This window comes from Schistocerca piceifrons, chromosome 7 (assembly GCF_021461385.2).
Source record: "Schistocerca piceifrons isolate TAMUIC-IGC-003096 chromosome 7, iqSchPice1.1, whole genome shotgun sequence".
Lineage (NCBI taxonomy): Eukaryota > Metazoa > Arthropoda > Insecta > Orthoptera > Acrididae > Schistocerca > Schistocerca piceifrons.
The window spans coordinates 321,097,780-321,120,660 of NC_060144.1; the positions used below are offsets into that span (position 1 = coordinate 321,097,780).

The 22,881-nt window shown below is 41.9% G+C and overlaps 1 protein-coding gene across 1 annotated transcript in view; it reads right to left on the bottom strand.

Moving 5' to 3' along the window:
* Positions 1 to 518: 518 nt before the first annotated feature.
* The window catches only part of LOC124805176 (acetylcholinesterase-like), a 111,222-nt gene continuing 88,859 nt past the window's right edge, over positions 519 to 22,881 (bottom strand). The window contains exons 8-10 of the mRNA XM_047265663.1: positions 13,122 to 13,251; positions 3,079 to 3,211; positions 519 to 853 (exon numbers count right to left, since the gene is read on the bottom strand). Of these exons, the coding sequence (XP_047121619.1) occupies positions 706 to 853; positions 3,079 to 3,211; positions 13,122 to 13,251 (411 nt within the window). The 3' untranslated portion in view covers positions 519 to 705. The remainder of the gene's footprint in view (positions 854 to 3,078; positions 3,212 to 13,121; positions 13,252 to 22,881) is intronic.

Here is a 22,881-nt window from a genome sequence, read left to right on the forward strand (position 1 = left end):
TTTAATTTTATTCAGCTATAATTGTTAATTTGTCTGCAAATTTAAGAACCTACATGTTTATCCTGTCTAAAACTGCTATTTCATCACACGTTTCTTCACATTTATTTCTTATAACTTCATCGTAGGTGTTGAATTGTAAGGAGGAAAGCTGCACCTAGGCTAAACACAGGCCTTTTAACCTAGTTTCTGCAGTAGGTGTGTTATTTTCCTGTCTCTATGAGCCAATGTAAAGCAGTTCAGAATCTATTCCGTTTTAGACCACACAGTCGAAAGTAATTCCTTCGTCAATAGATTCCACAAAACTTTGGAATATTTTGTCTAATATAATTATAGCTTGCCTAGTTCCCTACACTGTTGTAAATCTACATTGATTTTCAGTCAAGTTTTGAAGTTGAGTATATGGTACAGCGAGGATGGTAAATCCTCTGAAACGTGCACGACAGCAGAATATTAGCACAAAACAAAACTCTCAATTTACTACTAAAGGAAGCTAATACAAAAACAATAAAATCCCATACTACAGTAATTTAATTTTTATTCACAATATGTTCTTAGCAAGCCACATTATCTGAAACAGTTTTAGAGAATAATGTAACGTTTGGAAAATCTATCATTCGCATCTCCCATTGTGAAGAAGATAAGAGTCATCAGTTGGTGATCTTTCGGACGAACTCGTTGAGTGCAGGAAACTATCAGGTCTTCCTTTTACATAGGAATGTTCTCGTGCCAGAAGTTCATGCGCCCCTGGTCTTTGTTCTGCCTCAGCTCGTAGTCGGTCGTGATGTGCAAGTAGTTTGTCGACGACACACTGAAAGGCTCCCACACGACGCTGTCGTTAGCGTAGTTTGGATCTCTGAAACATTACACTAGTCTCACTATCAGAAACTGATTAGCGCATAGATTCGTTCAACAGAACTCAATTTTGAGAGGAAAATAGTTGCAGAAACAGAATCAGAAATAATATCTTTCGGGTGAAGTGTGTAAACTACGAAATTGTACTTCTCAATCCATATACCGTTCTTTTTCCATTCATTACACGCATAACATGTACGGAGAAGCAAACTGTACCTGTGACATGAACTGTATATTAAATTTTGACTACATAGTCTACGGTAAGCAGTGACCTGATTTTATACGAGGGTTGACTGAAAAATAATGCTTCGACATTCGTAACTCTTCATCAGTTGGCAGCATTGGTTTGCGGCAGGTACTGGCTTGTTCCGTAGCCACTTCTCTACAGTTTCAGTTGGCCGTAAGCCTTAGCATTGAACGGTTGTGTTGTTACAGTGTAAATTATGGAACCTTGCGCAGACTGTCAGTCAATGCTATTTCAGCAACGTGCAGTCAGGGAGTTCTTGACAGCAGAAGTTGTCACCCCAAGGAGATTCATTAGAGAGTGAAAGCAGTTTATGGCGATTGTGTTTATGTGACTACTGTGCGTCGCTGGGCGAGTAAGTTTGAAGATTTTGAGGCGGGAACATCTGACCTGCGTGACAAACAAAGAGTTGGACGACCTGTGACAGCAACCACCGAGTTTCACAAGCAAAATGTTGACAGATTGATTCAGGACGATCGTCGTATCACTCAGAGAGAAATTGCAAGCACAATCGGCATTCCACAAGAACGTGTGGGTCACACTATTGCTTTGCTTGGCTATCGAAAGATCTGTGCACGATGGGTACCCCAGATGCTGACTTCTGAAATGAAAGCGCACAGACTCGAAATTTGCCAGGAACTTCTCTTGCGTTACGATAATGAAGGTGACGTCTTTCTCCATTCAGTTGTGACAGGAGACGAAACATCATTATGCTTCTGATGAAGACATTACCAGCAGCTATGTCATCCGGTCGTGAAAGCCTTCATTCTATGAACGCATGAAGATGTTTTTACTATACGGACATAAAGCTCTATAAAGAAAAGACTAGAAAATTTCAAGTAACTGCGAAACAGTTTTTGTAAAGTATAAATGACATTTCAAACTGCTAGCAGTAGTAGACACGCTACACTAGTTGTGGAGCAACTTTTAACTGTTAGAAGCTTGCCGCTACATTTGCACTCGTTAATCTGTGAATAACCACATCCCTTCTCAAATACTTTAACTGCACTATTTGGAAACCGATTTCCTCTCAAAATTCAGAATACATGGCGTGAATATTAAACTAGAATTAAATAGACAGATTTCGGTAACTACGTGGGTAATCCCAAAAGTAAGGTCTCCTATTTTTTGTAAGTACATAGACCTGCTTATTTCTACAATGGTTTACATCAGCTTACAGCTTTAACATTTAGCTATTTTTCGACATAATCACCATTTTTGTCGATGTATTTTTGTAGAAGCTGTGGCAGTTTTTGTATGCTCAAGTCATACCAGCTAGCCGCCATGCTGTTCAGAAAGTTATGAACCTTTCTCTTCACCTCGTCGTCGGAGCTGAATCACTTTCCGGCCAAGGGTTCTTTTAACCTAGGGAACAGGTGATAGTCACTGGGCGCCAAGTCAGGAATATAGTGTGAATGGGTGATTATGTTCCACTAAAACTGTTGCAGGAGAGCAACGGTTTGCCGAGCGATGTGTGGGCGAGCGTTGTCATTGAGAATGTGTACGCCCTTGCTCAACATTCCTCTTCTCCGGTTCTGAATTGACCGTTTGAGTTTTCCCAGAGTCTCACAGTACCTTTCAGTGTTCACTGTGGTCCCAGCGATTCAGCTCCGACTACGATATGAAAGGAGAGGTTCATAACATTCTGAGCAGCATGGCGGCTAGCTGGTATGACAAGAGCATACAAAAACTGCCACAGCGTCTACAAAAATGCATCGACAGAAATGATGATTATGTCGAAAAATAGCTAAATGTTAAAGCTGTAAACTGATGTAAACCATTGTAGAAATAAACAGGTCTATGTACTTAAAAAAAATAGGAGACCTTACTTTCGGGATTACCCTCGTATTACGCAAGTCGACAGTGTTTGAACTTGCATTTGTTCAACAGGGTTCATCAAAGGAACACTCATCTTTCAGCTACATACTAGTGGACATGGTTTTATGGGTTTGGTTTTTTTCTCGTCTTTGGCGTAAACATACCCATATTTGATGAAACTGCTCCAGCTGTTCACCATTCTTTGGGTAAGGTCGCCTTCTACCGTCCCTGGTTCCCATTCTACAGCACTGTTGTTTCTGTGGAAGATGAACGCTAATTCTGCTGCGTGTGGACTACCTACAAAAGAAATTTGAAGCATTGACATTTCTATATATCTTTCCAAGCAATTGAATCTTAGTACTTTAAATTTTGTTTTAATTTACATGAAATGACATTGTAATTGCTCATCGTTGGATCCATTTAAGAAGAGTATCTAGCATTTACAGCCATCTATAACACGGCAATGGAAGGTGGTACCAAGAAAAACTGCTGACTAGTTCATCACAATAATAAGAATGATTCCTGTTACACACACTCACTCTCTCTCTCTCTCTCTCTCTCTCTCTCTCTCTCTCTCACACACACACACACACACACACACACTCACACAAGCACTCATGCACAGAAAGTCAGTATATCCACTCTCAAAAAAATGTGTATCATGTCTCACAAAATTTGTACTAAAATGAGAGCTAAAATAACAGTTCAGACACACAAGGCTTCATTATAACATACATTGAAACGCCAAAGATACTGATACAGGCATGCGTATTCAAATACAAGGACATGTAAACAGGCAGAAGATGGCACTGCAGTCGGCGACGCCTATATAAGACAAGTGTCTGGAGCAGTTGTTAGATCGATTACTGCTCCTACAGTGGCAGGTTAACAACATTTAAGTGAGTTTGAACGTTATAGTAGGCGCACCAGTGGTAGGACACAACATGTCCTAGGTAGCGATGAAGTGGGGATTTTCCCGTACACCATTTCATGAGTGTACCTTGAATATCAGGAATCCGGTAAAACGTCAAATCTCCGACATTGCAACAACGATACCAGTGACGACTGAAGAGATTCGTTCAACGTTGCAGAAGTGCAACCCTTCCACAAATTGCTGCAGATTTCAATGGTGGGCCATCAGCAAGTGTCAGTGTGCGAATCATTCAACGAAACATGATCGATATGGGCATTCATAGCCAAAGGCCCACTCGTGTACCCTTGGTGACTGACGACATAAAGCTTTACGCCTCGTCTGGGCCCGTCAACACCGACAGTGGCGTTTTGATGACTGGAAACTTGTTGCCTGGACGGACGAGTGTCGTTTCAAATTGTAGTGAGCGGATGGACGTCATGAATCCATGGACCCTGCACGTCAGCAGGGGACTGTTCAGGCTGGTGCAGGCTCTGCTGTCGTGTGGGATGTGTGCACTTGGAGTGATATGGGACCCCTAATACGTCTAGATACGACTCTGACAGGTGACACATACGTACGCATCGTGTCTGATCACCTGCATCCATTCATGTCCATTGTGCATTCCAACGGACTTTGGCAATTCCAGCAGGACAATGCGACACCCCATAAGTCCAGATTTGCTACACAGTGGCTCCAGGAACACTCTTCTGAGTTTAAACACTTATGCTGGCCACCAGACTCCCCAGACATGAACATTATTGATCATGTCTGAGATGCCCTGCAACCTGCAGTTCAGAAAAAGTCTCTACTGCTTCGTACTCAGATTTGTGGACAGCCCTGTTCAATTCATGGTGTCATTTCCCTACAGCTCTATTTCAAACATTATTCGAGTCCATGCCACGTCGCGTTGTGGCACTTTTGCGTGCTCGCGGGGGCCATATACGATATTAGGCAGATGTACCGGGTTCTTTGGCTCTTTAGTGTAACTGTACTGCGGAAAAGTGGCTGATTCTAGGTGGTAACAAGAGATCCCATGGCGATTATTCACCGACACGTCTTTGTCTTGGAATATCATTCATTGGGGTAGAGTTGTCTTCAGTGATGAGTCGCGCTGAGAAATGAGCGCCGATGACCAGCGAAGAGATGTCTGGAGACGCCCGGTACAACAGTGGGATACCAACCTGGCTACTGCCATCTAAGCGGTCTGATGGCCGGGAGTGATGGTCTGAGGTGTCATTTCTTTCCATAGCAGGACCACCTTGGTTATCATCAACAGCACCCTTACAACACATTGGTACGTATATTCCAACAACCTCATTTTGTTGCACTTCAGGCCAAACCATTCTAGGATTGCATTTCACCAAAATAATGTCCGCCCGCAAACGGCAAGAGATTGTAGTGCCTGTCGTTGTGCTTGGAAAACCCTACCTTGGACAGCATATTCACCTAATCTCTACCCAACTGCGAATATTTGGATAATTATGGTCAGGGCCCTCCAACGATCTCGGAATTTTGACGATCTAACTCGCCAATTGGACAAAATTTGGCGCAGTATTTCTCAGGAAGACGCCCAACAACTCTGTCAGTCAATTCAAAACCTCATAGCTGCGTGCATAAGGGCCAGAGGTGAACCAACACATTATTGACTTCCTTAATTTGTGAAGCTCTTTCTGGTAGATAAATGATACAATATTTCTGAAATTATAATCATTTGTTTCTCCGTACACGTACATCACAACTATCGATTTCTGGCCCATTCGGATAATTCCTTCGTGGTACGACATTTCTTTTTTTTTTTTTTTGTCTTCGAATATATCTCAGAAGAAGTGTTTGGAACTCTATATGCCTGTTACCGTGTCCATGATTGGACTTTTACGAGCAACCACGCTGAAAGAGGCGTGAAGTGACTCATAATATGAAAGGTGTTGCACTCTAAAGTGGTTGTGGTTGTTGTAGTAGTCTTCAGTCCAGAAACTGGTTTGATGCAGCTCTCCATGCTACTCTATCCTGTGCAAGCATCTTCATCTCCCAGTACCTACTGCAACCTACATCCTTCTGAATCTGCTTAGTGTATTCGTCTCTTCGTCTCCCTCTACGATTTTTACCTTCCACGCTGCCCTCCAGTACTAAATTGGTGATCCCTTGATGTCTCCTACCAACCGATCCCTCCTTCTAGTCAAGTTATGCCACAAATTTCTCTTCTCCCCAATTCAATTCAATACCCCCTCATTAGTTATGTGATCTACCCATTTAATCTTCAGCATTCTTCTGTAGTACCACATTTCAAAAGCTTCTTTTCTCTTCTCGTCCAAACTATTTATCGTCCACGTTTCACTTCCATACATGGCTACACTCCATACAAATACTTTCAGAAACGACTTCCTGATTAGTAAATCTATACTTGATGTTAACAAATTTCTCTTCTTGAAAAACGCTTTCCTTGCCATTGCTAGTCTACATTTTATATCGTTTCTACTTCGACCATCATCAGTTATTTTTCTCCCCAAATAGCAAAACTCATTTACTACTTTAAGCGTCTCGTTTCCTAATCTAATACCCTCAGCATTACCCGATTTAATTCGACAACATTCCATTATTCTCGGTTTTCTTTTGTTGATGTTCATCTTTTTTCTTCCTTTCAAGACACTATCCAAGGTGCTCTTCCAAGTCCTTTGCTGTCTCTGACAGAATTACAATGTCATCGGCGAACCTCGAAGTTTTTATTTCTTCTGCATGGATTTTAATACCTACTCTGAATTATTCTTTTGTTTCCTTTACTGCTTGCTCAGCATACAGATTGAATAACATCGGGGATAGTCTACAACCCTGTCTCTCTCCCTTCATAATCACTGCTTCCTTTTCATGCCCCTCGACTCTTATAACCGCCATCTGGTTTCTGCACAAATTGTAAATAGCCTTTTTCTCCCTCTATTTTACCCCTGCCACCTTCAGAATTTTAAAGAGAGTACTCCAGTTAACATTGTCAATGCCTTTCTCTAAGTCTACAAATGCCAGAAAAGTAGGTTTGCCTTTCCCTAATCTATCTTCTAAGATAAGTCGTAGGGTCAGTATTGCCTCACGTGTTCCATCATTTCTACGGAATACAAACTGATCTTCCCCGAGGTCAGCTTCTACCAGTTTTTCCATTCGTCTGTAAAGAATTCGTGTTTGTATTTTGCAGGCGTCGCTTATTAAACAGATAGTTCGATAATATTCAGATCTGTCAACCCCTGCTTCCTTCGGGATTGGAATTATTATATTCTTTTTGAAGTCTGAGGGCATTTCGCCTGTCTCGTACATCTTGCTCACCAGATGGTAGAGTTTCGTCAGGACTAGCTCTCCCAAGGCTATCAGTAGTTCTAATGGAATGCTGTCTATTCCCGAGGCCTTTTTTCGACTTACGTCTTTCAGTGCTCCGTCGAACTCTTCACGCAGTATCGTATCTCCCATATCATCTTCATCTACATCCTCTTCCATTTCCATAATATTGTCTTCAAGTACATAGCCCTTGTATAGATCCTCCATATACTCCTTCCACCCTTCTGCTTTCCCGTCTTTGCTTAGAACTGGGTTTCCATCTGGGCTCTTGATATTCATACAAGTGGTTCCCTTTTCTCCAAAGGTTTCTTTTATTTTCATGTAGGCAGTATCATCTTACACGTAGTGAGATATGACTCTACATCCTTTCATTTGTCCTCTTGCCATCCCTGCTTAGCCATTTTACACTTCCTGTCGATCTCATTTGTGGGACGTTTGTACTCCTTTTTGCCTGCTTCATTTACTGCATTTTTGTATTTTCTCCCTCCATCAGTTAAATTCAATATATCTTCTGTTACCCAAGGATTTCTACTAACACTCGTCTTTTTACCTACTTGAGCCTCTGCTGCCTTCACTATTTCATCCCTCAAAGCTGAGCATTCTTCTTCTACTGTATTTCTTTCCCCCATTCTTGTCAATTGTTCCCTTCTGCTCTCCCTGAAACTGTCTACAACCTCTGGTTCTGTCAGTTTATCCAAGTCTCAGCTCCGTAAATTCCACCCTTTTTATAGTTTCTTCATTTCTAATCTGCAGTTCATAACCAATAGATTGTGGTCAGAGTTCACATCTGCCTCTGGAAATGTCTTACAATTTAAAACCTGGTTCCTAAATCTCTGTCTTACCATTATATAATCTATCTGATACCTTCTATTATCTCCAGGCCTCCTCCATGTATACAACCTTCTTTCATGGTCCTTGAACCAAGTGTTAGCTATCATTAAGTTATGCTCTGTGCAAAATTCTACCAGGCAACTTCCTCTTTCATTTCTTACCCCCTTCCATATTCACCTACTACGTTTCCTTCTCTTCCTTTTCCTGCTATCGAATTCTACTCACCCATGACTATTAAGTTTTGCCTCCCTTCACTATCTGAATTATTTCCTTTATCTCATCATACATTTCATCAATTTCTTCGTCATCTGCGGAACTAGTGGGCATATAAACTTGTACTACTGTCGTAGGCGTGGGCTTCGTTTCGATTTTGATTACAGTAATGCGTTCACTATGCCGTTTGTAGTAGCTTACCCGCACTCCTATTTTTTTTATTCATTATTAAACCTACTCCAGCGTTACCTCTATTTGATTTTGTATTTATATCCCTGTATTTACCTGACCAGAAGTAGTCCTCACCCGGAGATCCGAATGGGGGACTATTTTACCTCCAGAATATTTTACCCAAGAGGACTCCAGTGTCATTTAACCATACAGTAAAGCTGTATGCCCTCGGGAAAAATTAAATCTGTAGTTTCCGCTTGCTTTCAGCCATTCGCAGTACCAGCACAGCCAGACCATTTTGGTTAGTGTTACAAGTCCAGAATAGACAATCGTCCAGACTGCTGCCCCTGCAACTACTGAAAAGGCTGCTGCCCCTCTTCAGGAACCACATGTTTGTCCGGCCTTCAAGAGATACCCCTCCGTTGTGGTTGAACCTATGGTTCGGCTATCTGTATCGCTGAGGCACGCAAGCCCCCCCACCAACGCCAAGGTTCATAGAGGGGGGGGGGGGATTCTAAAGTGGTATTTGGTATAAATAGATTTCAAATGTGAGATTAAATACAACCTCCGACAGAAATTGTGATTTTGCCTTTCTAAGCTGGGATTTGAGTAGGTAGACTGTGAGAGTTCTGGGACAAAGAAAGTCGTCGGTGATGTCATCGTTGAGTCATCGGATTTCCTGCCCCCCTTTACATAGGCAAAGGACTCTATGTATAAAATGACAAGAAATTCAAAAACAAGCAGGAAATTCAAAATAGCCTAACTGCACTAAAGTGTCTTTGTCCCACTCACATAATGTCACTGTGGAAGTAGGGCTGTTGTCTTAAGTATAAATTGGCAGAAAATAAAATATTCCAAGATAGTGCATTTCCCTGTTGGTGGAGGTAGATCACTTGTGCAAAATACATAATTGAAGACGGCGACTGGGTTTTTGCCCTGATGTAACTGTGGAAGTAGGTCATGTGTGCTAAGTATAGACTCAAAGATGGTCGACCTGGGATATGGACACAGTCTCTATGAAGTCATAATCCAAGATGCTGGGATAAAATGAAGTAACATGTCTGCTGTCCTACTTAACATGTTTTCCCCAAACTATTATTCACTCTGACTTTTATGGCTATTTATAGTAGTCAGGTCACTTACAGAATTCCAGGTTTCTCCACCTGTAATGTCACCATTTAAACAATTGTCACCCTAAATTTAAGTTTGGTAGGAAATTGCAAAATGGCCAACACATATGTCACACTACATGTGTTATTTAAATTCGAAAATCGTAAAGCCACTTTCCCCCAAGTTTAAACCACCGCCTTTCTAGCAATACAGTTTGAATCATTATGCCTCCACACCAGTTCTATAAACTTAATATGATAAGAAAATGCAAGTATGCTGGTTTTCATAACTAGAGCACTTGTCCTAACTTTAAAAATGTCTATCCCACTGATGTAGCACGTATAGGTGTCGCGTTCATCTTTAGTTAGAATAGGATAAAAACAATTGTGTCTTTATTTAACATCACACTGGGCAAGGGCTCTGCTTTTCGCTTCGCCGTTGCCACAAAGTCGACACGAACACTCGCCGGACTGTGTTGGGCAACAGCAGCCACCACTGTGCCGCTATCAGCCAGAGTAGAGGCCAACTGACCACTTTCAGCTGAGAGCCAATATCACCACGAACCTCCACTGCACTCCAAAAGACGTAATGCGGCACCTGAATGCACCAATACAGAGAGGCTGCTTCCTGAGTCTAGGGCAGCTGGCACCACATATGCTATTAGGAAAGCAGGTGGACATCCTTCACCTTGCAGGGTAGGTTGGTCATTGCCCAGGTGAGGATAGTCTTTTAACGTATGACGGCAAGATTGCTCTGTGACCGCCGTATGCAGAGAGATTGATCGAGTACTATGCGCGAGGGTACTTCTCGTGTCAGTGGGCTATGGCAGCAGACGAGCGACGTGATTGCCATTGCTAACACCATGACATCACCTTCAGCGGCTCTCCTGGACCCTCCACGACTGGTCAGATGAGTCCTGACTTCAGTTGGTAAGAACTGATGCTAGGGTTCGAGTGGGGTGCAGACTTCGCGAAGCCATGCACCAAAGTTGTCCACAAGACGCTGCGCAAGATAGTGGTGGCTCCATAATGGTGTGGGCTGTCTTTACGTGGAATGGACTACGTGCTCTGGTCCAACTGAACCGATCACTGACTGAAAATGGTTACGCTCGGCAACCTGGGAGACAGTTTGCAAACATCCATTGACTTCATGCTACTTGATACGTGGGGAGGCGCCGGCGCCAGTTGCTTTCTCCGTTCGATTCACCCAGATCAATTGTTTCCCTCTGGCGTTGCTTATCTTTGCCTCGTTGGCCAGTGGTGGTGCTGATGGGCTGGCGGGCAGACTGGGTTTTGGCTTTGGAACGGCTGGTATGTGTCGCTCCACAGAGGGTGAAACTTGTGTTTGCGTGGAGTTAGCTGGATTTGACCGGTATATGTGTCTCGGAGTGCGGAAGCGGGCCAGTTATTGCAAGTTCTTGAAACGTGACTGGGTCATGGTCTTCTAAACAGGACGCTGAGCAATGTGTTACTCATTTTTACTAGTGGTATAGAACTATGTACCACGCAGCTGTCTACTGAAGAAGTAGACATTCAAGCTTTCTAGTTTTGCAATCGGGCCTACCTGTGTTATCACTAGCTTCTACCTTTTCTTATGAGTGTCAATATTGTATTGGAACTGTGACGTACTGGTGTAATAATATTATGCTTTGTATTATCGTTGCCCTTTTAAAACTAGTCTGTTTGTGCTGGGGCAATTTTACATATTTTGAAATTTGTAGTCTACAGTTAATGCTTTTAACCATTTTTAATTTGCCTTTGTCTTGATGTGATCTGTCTTTGCAGAATTTTATCTTACTATATTCTGGGGTTGTTAACATTGTTTCTTTTGGCTGTGGCTATGTGTTTGTGCTTTTCTGTTGCAGCACTGCAGCGGGCACCTAGTCCATGTCTAAATCAATGTCCGGAGTATGACCTTCAAAACTATAAAGGAAGGAGACTAGTGTTCTGAATTATATCTTACGTGCAGCGGGAGTTGAACTTAGAGAAATACTTGATGGGTTGCGGAAACTGGAAATTATGTGAATTGTCCTCTTCTGCTTGCCCAAGTGACCTATTTAAAAGACTCTTATTTCACCTTTATTGTTCAAGTGTCCTTTGTTAAATGAAACTGATTTTACCTCTTATTATTGAAATGGTTACAGATAGTATAGAAGTTATAAGAAGTTCTTGTTTGCAAGTAATTCAATCAGAAAGGTTTTGTGTAATGTACTTCTTGACTTGTGTATCCTGTTCAAAAGAAACTTGTTTCACCTTTATTGTTCAAGTGCCCTTGTTAAATGAATTTGATTTCACCTTTTATTATTGAAGCGCTTATAAGAAGTTCTTGTTTGCACCTAATTCCATTAGAAAGGTATTGTGTAATATATTTTTCTGATTTGTGAATAATAGACACTTGTAGAAAGTTTTTGGGTAAATACTGTGCAATTTGGGTTAAACTGTTGATCAGTAATAAATTAGTTGTATCTTGCATGTCCTCTGTAGGTATTATTTCACTTGTCACCGGTTTGCACGTAACCAACACGTTTGTAAGACAGTTGTTATACACATACTGAGGAAGTAATATCTTCACTTGAGTCCTACAACACGCAAAGATATTCAAATATCGTTTGGGTTCCATCGAGCCCGTAATTTGGCAGACTTCGAATATCACCTAAAGGTTTAAGACAGGTCGGGTAGGAGAAGTACCTACTTATACGAGAGGCTAGTTTTCAAAGGGGATAGACTTGCCTGCAGCTGCTTTGAAAATTTTGGCAAAGTTTCAGCACTTATTCTGGCAAGTAAAAGTATGATACAGAACATGGTCGTTAATATCCTATTTTTATAAATTTTCTGAGAGTTTGATTAGCCAAACCGAAACTACCCTGTTTACTATAAGTGACATTGTATGTTGCATCTGGTGCATCAGCCTCTGCTTAGAAACACTAGGTCAGTGACAAACGAATACGATGCGAATATTTAATTGTTAACAAGCTTATTGTTTTGCTATTTCTATTCGGTAGGTCGTTGGTTCCATATGGGTGATGTCTGTTACTAAGAATGTTTAGGTTGAATGAAGAGAATAGAAAAAGAAATATTAATATTCGTACCAATAACAGTGCGCTCGAAATGTGTACTTTCTGTTTAGCCCTGTCTTGGCTTCAGTACTTCTGACTTTTCTACATGAATATACCGTACAGTTTTTTGGCAAGGAGCTGTCCTCATTTATTTGGACAACCTAGATTTGACTTGTATAACAAACATACAACAGACTAACGAATAAAATACGAGTATGTTTAGGGAGACGCACATTGCATTTAATTATTACAGCTATTTTTGAATTGGTTGTATTGCTCATTGCCCTCCACGAGACAGCGAATTTGTGGACTTTCTGAGGTAAGTGAGCAATGAGCAAACCTGAAACCATTGCAAGCTTTTTCTCTAATTCCGTAATGTTTCAACATACGGTACTGGTTATTTCTATGTAATACTAATTGATAAAAAAGAGAGAGCAACAGAGATTATGAAAGCGAGTTCCTTTCTAACGCAAATTCAAGCACTTGCACGCACTGAAATGCTGTAACGCATAGACGTTTGTGAATTAAGATTTGTTCAAACGTCCATTACCAACTACGTAAAAATGGTAGGCAGAAAGGAGCTATCAGCCGTTTACCGTAAGTGGTGTTGCCTAAATTGGCGCCGCGGTAGTCGAAGAGGTAGTAGAATACTGGCTGGTCGGACAGCTGCGACACGTATCTCACCAGAGAGTCTGTCGGCTCTGCGAAGTGCTGGTCAGTCGCTAGCTGCAACACGCAAAAGTGTTTTACTTTATTTATTTATTTTTAGCTTTCGACAGCAAACATCATACAGCCAACAGTGGTTACAAGAGTACCATATTAACATAACTGCAATTTCCACGGTATAACAACAAAAAAGTTCCATGTACAAACGTAAGATCTTAATGTAAAATAAAAACACTCAAAGACGAACACCACAGCCGTCAGTAGTTACAATAGCGCCAAGTTAACATTAGTGCAATTTTCACAATAGAACAAGGATAAGAGTGTGAAGTACAATGATAAGTTCACCATATAAATTTAAAAAACCGCAAAAGTACGACCCAGGTTTCGAACTGTGACGGTTCTGTGTAGAATGACGTCCACATCAACTTATATTCGAAAGTTGGACAACGCCGTCGTTTACAGCGATAAGTTCTTAACGCAAAGTTAAAACACAAAAAGATGTTCCACTTTTCGAACGAGATGGTCCCATTGGAGGACAAGATCCACACAACTTATAGATCAAAGTTGGACATCGGCGTCTTTTAAATAGTTCGCGAGCAGATAATTCTTACACACTGACAGAAAAAATTGCAACATCAGCAAACAGTTGCGCGACATAATTGAAGTTGGTTGGCATGTTTCTACATCTGAAAGACGACGTCTACTCAAATTTCGCGCCAGTCGTATAAGGGTGGAGTTAGTGGCACAAATCATTCATCATCATTTTCTTTGGGCCTTTGTCCCGCTTCAACCCTGGGTCGGCCTTATTACTATGGGTGTGGCGGTGTTCGTTAAAGAGGGTGGCCAGATGCCCTTCCTGTCGCTACCCCGAACCCCCTGGGACGGAATCAGTGCGCCCCGGCTGTCTACGTCTAGTGTAAACCATGATAGTACGAACGTTTTCAAATGTCTGCGAGTCGTGTAACTAAGGCGGAACGTGGGGACCAGGTCGGTATTCTCCTAGAGGGATGAGGGAAACCGCCTAAAAACCACTTCCAGACTGGCCAGCATACCAGCCCTCGTCGTTAATCCGGCAGGCGGATTCGATCTGGGGCCAGCGCGCGTACCCGAGTCCAGGAAGCAGCGTATTGGTGCTCTTTTTTATGACCTGTTTAAGTATATTTAAATTTTATAATTAATAGTTTAACATTGCGGGCAATGACATAAAATGAAAAAAAAATTGCTAGCAGCGGGAATCGAAACCGGGTCCGCTGCATGATAAGCCTTTACCTAATTTTTTTATTTTTTTAAATTTTTTTCCTGCCAACTTTTCTATATATTTTTTAATTTTTTTTTTCTCTTTTTTATTTTTTTAAAAACTTCCGACCCCTTTTTTCTATTTTTTTAATTTGCCCCCTTTTTTCCTGTCTTATTTTAAAGCAACTTAGGAAAATGGAACTACCAAAAAAAACTAAGTGCCACCGCCACTTTTCATCCCATAACAAAAAAATCTGGTCCACTTTAGGCGTTGGCTCCTGACTAAACCTACCCCAGAGAGCTGCCTATATACCAGGGGAAATATGGGAAATCAAGGTTAGGGCTATCCTTACAAACAAAACAAAATCTTCCTTTTTCTGAATTTTATTTTTATTTTTATTTATTTTTTGGTTATTTTTGTTGTGTAATTGATCAGAGCCCTTCTGCGCCCCGCTGGTAATATGTTGAGTCACGTCTTCTCGAAATTGATGTGTTCCGTTCAATTGTTCAGAAATGTTCATTGGTTCAAACAGGATACCTTCTTCTCTCTTGGCTTAACACATTCCAGCTGCGAGGCAGGTCGTGGAAAGCACTCCCAAGGAAGTTCGAGAAAAATTGTCTGTATTTTGGGTGACAGACAACGACATAATGACGTTCATTGAGGTATGTCCATAAATCGAGTCACTCTCGGCTATACTGGCGGTTTGGAGCTAGTAGCGCAAATATGAGCATGCAAATCAGATTTGTTTTAAACACACTCTGTAACGATCATGAGCGTTAGTAACCTTTGATACTGGGCGTGCTGAGTTTGTGTTACTCAAAAATGCCTTTAAGGCGACCAAGCCGTCATTATCAACACCTCACTGACTTTGTTGCAGGTAGTGTAATAGAGTTACGAGAAGCTGCATGCTCCGTGTGCGGTACTGCAGAAAAAATTGGTAGGAATATAGCCACTTTATGTAATTCATGGCAGCGGTGGTCACAGGACTGTACAGTCGCAAGAAGATCGGGCTCCAGACAGCCACGTGGCACTACCAACACAGAAAATCAGCGAGTTCGGCTTCTGGCTTTGGCGCATCGTGATGCAGCAGCAATTTGAGCAGCTCCTGGCACCACAGTGACACAACGAACTGTTACAAATCGATTACTTCAAAGACAGCTCCGAGCCAGGACGCCCTGTGTTGTGCTTTCCACCGACCCCAAACCACCAACATTTGCAATTTCAGTGGTGTCAAGCGGGAGCTCATTGGATGGCAGAGTGGTCAGCTGGCACTGGCTCGCTGCCAGTGATGGCCGTGTGTTGGTTAGGAGTAGGCCAGTTGAGGACCTGCAACAAACCAGTCTGCTAGCTATCCTTGGAGTTATGGTCTGAGGTGTGATCTCGCATGACAGCAGGAGCACTCTCGTCGTCATCACAAGCACCCCAACTGCAAATTTCTGCGCCAATCTGGTGATTCGACTTGTCGTGCTGCCATTCATGAACGGTATTCCATGGGGTGTTTTCCTGTAGGATAACGCTCGCCCACATACCGCTGCTGTAACCCAACATGCTCTACACAGTATCAACACGTTGCCTTGGCCTGCTCCATCACCAGATCTATCTCCAGTCAAGCACCTATGGGGCATCTTCGGATGACAACTCCAGAGTCATCCACAAACAGCGTTAACCATTCCTGCATTAATAGACCAAGTAGAATAGGCATGAAATTCCATCCCACAAACAGACATCCGGCAGCCGTGTAACACCATGCATGCATGTTTCCACTCTCACGTTCAACATTCTGGCTGTACTCCTATTATTAATGCACTAGCATTTCACATTTGCAACTGCTTGTCTCCCGCTTACGTTAACATGTGATCTTGCAAGGTTATTCGCTTAAATATGTTACCTAGACAAATGTATACCGGTATTTTCGTTACTCTACATTAATTATTTTTTGTTGTTGAGTTTTTTTGGTCAGTGTTTATATCGAACAGGTGAGGAAGTAACAGGTCGTAACCAAAGTTTTGTACAAGACCACCTGTGATTCAGATCCATTACCACCGTTACATCCTGATCATAGTGCCGAGAAGCTAAGATTTTCAGTCGTAATAGGTAGGCGGGGTAACACCCGTACCCAAGCTTCATGCTGATGAGAGATGTACATAACGTCTACAAAGCTTCACAGAGGTGAACCATGGCAGAGAAGAGACATTCGATTGTATGGCCACCAGATGGCCGTCCTTGTAGTGCTGGAATATGTGTCATTCACAATTCTGGTCGTGATAAGCAGCTTTCTTGACCGTCGGGATGAAATCCTTACAAGCGATTGGTATTGCGCCGAACTGTACTTCCGTAATACTTCTCTCAGCGAGGAGAATGCCTTGGTGCCCTTTTATCCAAAGTAAGTGGGCGTCAATGGCCAATGCCTTCACGTCTATTACGTCCTGTTTATCAAACGCTGGATGTTGTAGTTTCTGCAACACACTTTGGGAGTCCGCGGGGATAAATACAAGCTGGAAAGCCTGCGTTCAGTAATAAATAGTCACCCTCAGGTCAGGTAACTCCACTGTGTAGATAGACGATTCCAGGCGGCAGTGCAAACATTTGGTATGTGTCGCTAGAGAGGCTGAAGGAAAAAAATATTTACCTGTAATGTTTGCAGCAGTTATTCTTAATGGGGAAATGAATTAAAGACAACTACAATGTAGGCTGAGGACAGCATCGATTTACCGTTATAGGGATACCTCAGGTTACTAGAAACTTCTCTCTCGACAGTGTACGAGACCAGGATGCTGGTCAGATGATGACGGGGACGAGGAAAATATTATCTTTCTTAATGGAGTGTTCATCTAACAGCATTACTAAAATATTATAATTATGCTACCTACATGTCTTTGGATCAATTCAGATATGTTGCGAGCTAACTCTGTGGTCATCTCATATGTGTGCTCTACCTCGTTGCCAGTAGGCAGTAGTGACGCCACTGGAGAATTTCTCTGGCCGATACGTGGTACAGGGAGCTGCTGCTTGGACAACGTAGTTACCTGTACTAAACCCTGAGCGGGCGTTGGCCAAGTCTCGATGACATACGTACATCTTCACTCGCATGTAGTGGCCAATATGAAAGCATGATATGTTACAGCCGTCTTGAATAATTAAAGGAAAGCCAATAATTAGCATTTATTTGAGCTAGGCAAATGTACTATCTTCCAGAAATCGACATTGATGACTTGAAACAAAAATTAATCGTTATGTGGCATAAATTGAAAGTCCCTATGCCCTCCATTAAGTACCGATAAATTAACAGTACATAAAATCAAAGTTCGTAACAGATTCGCCAATTCGCCATTAGTGAAACAGAATGTACCCAACACGCAAATTATTGCTTTATAAATCTTTTACTTTTTAGTTAAACAAATCAGAATTAATACAAAACATTTTTAATAGATTTATTCTTTGGTCCAGTTTTTGATCGTTGCGAATTTTTTTTTCAACTTTCAGTATCAAAACATTCTGTTGTGGTGCTACAACTGGAAGTGTGTTGCAGCGTCTCGGTTCTAGAGCTTCACACGCCGACCATATCTCTTTCCACATTGCTCTGCTACCGCTGCACTGATCAGCCAAAACATTATGATGAACAGCTTAATAACGTGTTGGTCTACGGAGCTGGCGTCCGACAGCGTCCCAGATGTGTTCTGTTATATTCATGTCAGGTGAATATGGTGACCAAGATATCAACGTCATTAACACGCTACCCAATCCTCTGTAGAACGATTGTGTGCGTATGACACGAATTGTTATCCTGTTGGAAGATGCCATCGTCGCAGGGAAAGATATCAGTCATGCAGGGATGCATGTGGTTCGCAATAACGTTCACTCAGGATGATGGTGTTTCTCAACATGGCCATCGATCTGGTGTACCAGTAAAGGTGATTCATCCGAGTAGGTGACACATTTTCATTGATTCTCAGTACAATGATCGAGCCCAATCCAATAATACTGACACTGTCGTTGAGTCAACATAAGGGTTGTCAGCTACGGAGCCTCATGATCAACAGCGTGCGCTTAGCGATGTGCTCCGAGGCACTTGTCCATGCACCAGCTTTGTACTCTGTCTTCAGATGTGCCGCAAGTCACCGCCTATCCTGCTGTACAGAGCGGGTAAGCCTCCGAAATCCACCTGCTGTGATCATGCGTGAGTGTCGAACATTTTGTCACCTATTTGTATTTTCACTGTCCTTCAACTACTTTCCATAAAATTTCACTTCATCCATCCTTGCTAGGAGAGACGATGGAATGACAGCCGATCTTAGGGTGCCACATAAAAACACCGACAAGTTTTAGGTACAGGTTCCTTACACCATGACAAGAGAAAAAAATCTGTTAACATGGACCCTAAAGCAGTGCAGAGTGACCGCGCAGTTTAAGGCCCCATATCACGGAGTGCGCGGCCCTCACGCCGGAGGTTCAAGTCCTCCCTCGGGCATGGGTGTGTGTTGTTCTTGGCATAAGTTAATTTAATTTAATTTACGCAGTGTGTAAGTCTAGGGACCGATAACCTCAGTAATTTGGTCCCGTAGGAATTCACACACATTTTTATGGACTCTAATGCCTCTGATGGCTCTGAGCACTATGGGACTTAACATCTGGGGTCGTTAGTCCCCTAGACTTGGAACTACTTAAACCTAACTAACCTAAGGACATCACACACATCCATTCCCAAGAGAGGACTCGAACCTGCGACTGTGGCAACAGCGCTGTTCCGGACTAAAGTGCCTAGAAACTCTCGGCCACAACGGCCGGCATGGACTCTAAGAGGCATACCTAAAGATCGATAAGCAATTGTTCAATACAAGACATATGTCCCACACTAGTGAAATAAACAAGTGCTCATAATTCTTGAAGGGTGCATTGTAGACCCCACGTGTACTGTATATTTTTTTTCTTTATTTGCTCCATACTACCTACTCCAAAAATATGGGAAGCAAATTCCCTGCAGTACAAGAGATCTGTTTCAGAGTTTCGAAGATGAACAAGTGCTCATAGCTCTCGTTGCGAAATTGTGGCGAAAAGGGTATGCAATGAAGTCGGACGTTGTCTCTTCGCTATTGAGAAGGACCATGCCGGTATATGCTGGAAACGTGTACTCAAACCGTGTTGCGCTAGCACTCACAGCCACGTGAATAAGTCACGAACCAGGTCAGAGAGGCAAGATACACGTCAAATGACATCAGCTGATCCGACGCATCCGCATCCCAACATGCTTACCTCCCACCATGACTATCCTGCTGCATGCTCATCTCGGAAACGTGTTTTAAACGGATGTAACACGGAAACGGTACGTTTAGAGACGTGGGTTCCTGTTCAAAATGTTATCTACTCACTGCCGTCTACAAGTCACAGAAGTTTGTAACGGGAATTTCCGAGCACCCTGGATAGGAAGAAGACACATATAGACGTGTGCCTACAACAAGCTGCCACGATCCAGTGCAATAGCAGACAGTGCTGACCACCCTGGTATATAGAGCAGGCGTCATCTGCGATGAAGAAAACCTGTCAGACGAACTGCAACACCTGAAGGAAGCATTCCGCAAAAATTGGTACAGTAAAGTGTAGAGGAGTGGGGCATTGAAGAATATACAAGAAGTTGGAATCCACGAAGAGGAAGAAGAAGACAAGACATCCGCTTTCCTTCGTACTTTGGACTGCTCTCGGCCAAAATTGCGAGGCTACTTAAAAAATATAAAATAAAATCCCCCCTTGCGACCCCTGTCCTCCGTAGTGATCATACACCATATTAAGAACCATAGCGCGCCGTTTGAATTGTTCAGGAGACCATCATGAGTAGCGTTGACATGAATGTAATAATCGTCTTTGTATAGAAGTGTCAACTCTGTTCGTGTCATTGCGTATTTCTTTCAGTAACGTTCTGTACTAGAGCGCAGGAATTCTTTTTATGTATGGTCCAAGTTTCATCGAGGTCGGCCTACGTTACTTCACAGTGAAATATCATGCGAAAGTTGCTTTTGCCCTTGCATTTTCCTCACCAGTACCCTAATACTAATGTAAGCTAGTTATTATCATTACATTAAAACATTTTATATGTATTACCATCATTATTATTAAATTCTAGGAACATTAAAAGCAGGAGTGACAGAGAATTACGTTTTGGGTGGGGGAGAGGAGAAAGTAAGAAACTGTGAATTCCAGCTCTCTTCCCGCTTTGCCCCGTTCTTCCCTTTCAGTCCCTCCCCTCCTCAATCGTCCGCCCCTCCTACTTCTCCCTTCCCAATCCCATAGAACCTAGCCCTCGATCCGTGTCTGCTGTGTTGTGTCTTCGCTTGTCGCCGAAGAGATTTAAGGGAGTCGCTTCTTTCTCTTATGAAACCGCCAGTGGAACAAGTGCTCTTTTCGCCGTGTGGGCACACTCCACAGTGATTGGTAGAGTATAAATGTATCCGCATTTCTAGATTTCAGGCAACAGTTGCTTGACGGTCACCACGCGGCCAGATGGAGCTGAAATCTCTGTTAGAAAGATAGCTAGTTTTGACATCCTGTCAATTGCCCATCGGCAGATTCAAATACGTAAGAGGATGCGGCAGTTTCCCTCCGTGTAATCAATGGGCATTCTGCATAAGATGATCACGTAAAGTAGTCCATCTCTCATACAGTAATAATTAGGATCATCTCTCACATTTTTTCCTATCCTCAGTTATTTGATAAAATAGGCAATCACATTTCATTGCCACGGCCATGGATCAGAAAAAGATGAGACCAGAATGAACTACACACCTGTGTCTTTTCACGTTCTAAATTTGTTAAGTTAGGAATTGTCCAGAATGCTAGTAATTTTATCTCTTTCAGTATTTTAACATCAATATTTGCTCGTTGCTCTGTTAATATAAATCTACCTCTGTACTGAGAGTACACATATCTCTTCATTCTATATTGGGTTCTCGATTTTTTTAGTTGTTGTTACTGTATTTGTTCTCCATAACTAAAGACATTATAAATAAAAAATTCAATTTAATGATGGAAACTAACCATGTCTTACAGTAAGTGCCAAAATCTGATGTTTGACACACAGCGACTGAATCAATTCGATAATCATTGTCGTCCATTTGTGATTTTCGGGTATACCGGGCCAAATACCTCACGAAATAAGCGTCAAACGAAAAAATTGCGAAGAACAAAACTTGTCTAGCTTGAAGCGGGAAACCAGATGACGCTATGGTAGGCCCGCTCGATGGCGCTGCCATAGGTCAAACGGATATCAACTGCGTTTTTTTAAATAGGAACCCCCATTTTTTATTACATATTCGTGTAGTACGTAAAGAAATATGAATGTTTTAGTTTTTCGCTTTGTGATAGATGGCGTTGTAATAGTCACTTACGCCACACAAATAACCCCGAAGTATACATCTATCCACGAAACGTGGACGCAAGCAGAAACACAGCTCCACTTAAAAAGAAACCACACAGCAATTTAATTTTTGTAATTTTTTGTATTTATGGTACGTTAACTTCAGAACTCAATAATCAGTCATCAAAGGCCATGCATCTCTCAAAAATTTACGAGAAAATCAACTTTGAAGATTTCCGAGAGTTTTTAATATCTTAAATGAGGGTCATTTTCCTTTCGATGGGTAGAATGCTCGCGTGCCACGTAGGTGGCCCTGGTTCTATTCCTGGCTGTGAAGTGTAAAATCCATTTAATTTATAGTGTTTCTTTTAATTTAAAGAATCCTCACTAACAATCTTTTATAAAATATTGGTAATTAAGTTTTTGTATTTGCTACGAAAACTTTATCTTTGTTTGAGACACGTAATTAGAAATAAAAAGATGTGCATCTGTCATAAGAATGGCAATTATATGTGTTAATTAGCATATATTCAGTGAATTTTATATTTAAAATCTTAGGCATTCGAACTGAACAGAAGCAAAACGGAAAAAGTAATGACCACAAAACGAGGCTTGATCGAACGTTCGAATGATAAGCAGTCTCGAGCGCTACTGATTTTTTCGATATTTATGTGTATCATGCTTCACTAAATGCTCGTAAAAAATACACTTTGTTTCAAAATTTAACCTTTCGGAACAGCTGAGTATTCCACCACAGAGTCACACTGTCTGTCGAAAACTCTACCTTACTTTCGCGTGTTAAATGCTCTCAGAAACTTCAAAGTCGATTTTCTAGATAATTTGTTACAGTTGTATCGACACGTTTCAGGGAACTGATGTCTCAGTTCTGGACTTCACGTACCATAAATATAAAAAAATAGAAAAACCGATTGCTATGTGGCCTCGTTGGTTCACAATGGTTCAAATGGCTCTGAGCACTATGGGCTTAACATCTGAGGTCATCAGTCCCCTAGAACTTAGAAGTATTTAAACCTAACTAACCTAAAGACATCACACACATCCATGCCCGAGTCATGATTCGAACCTGCGACAGTAGCGGTCGCGTGGT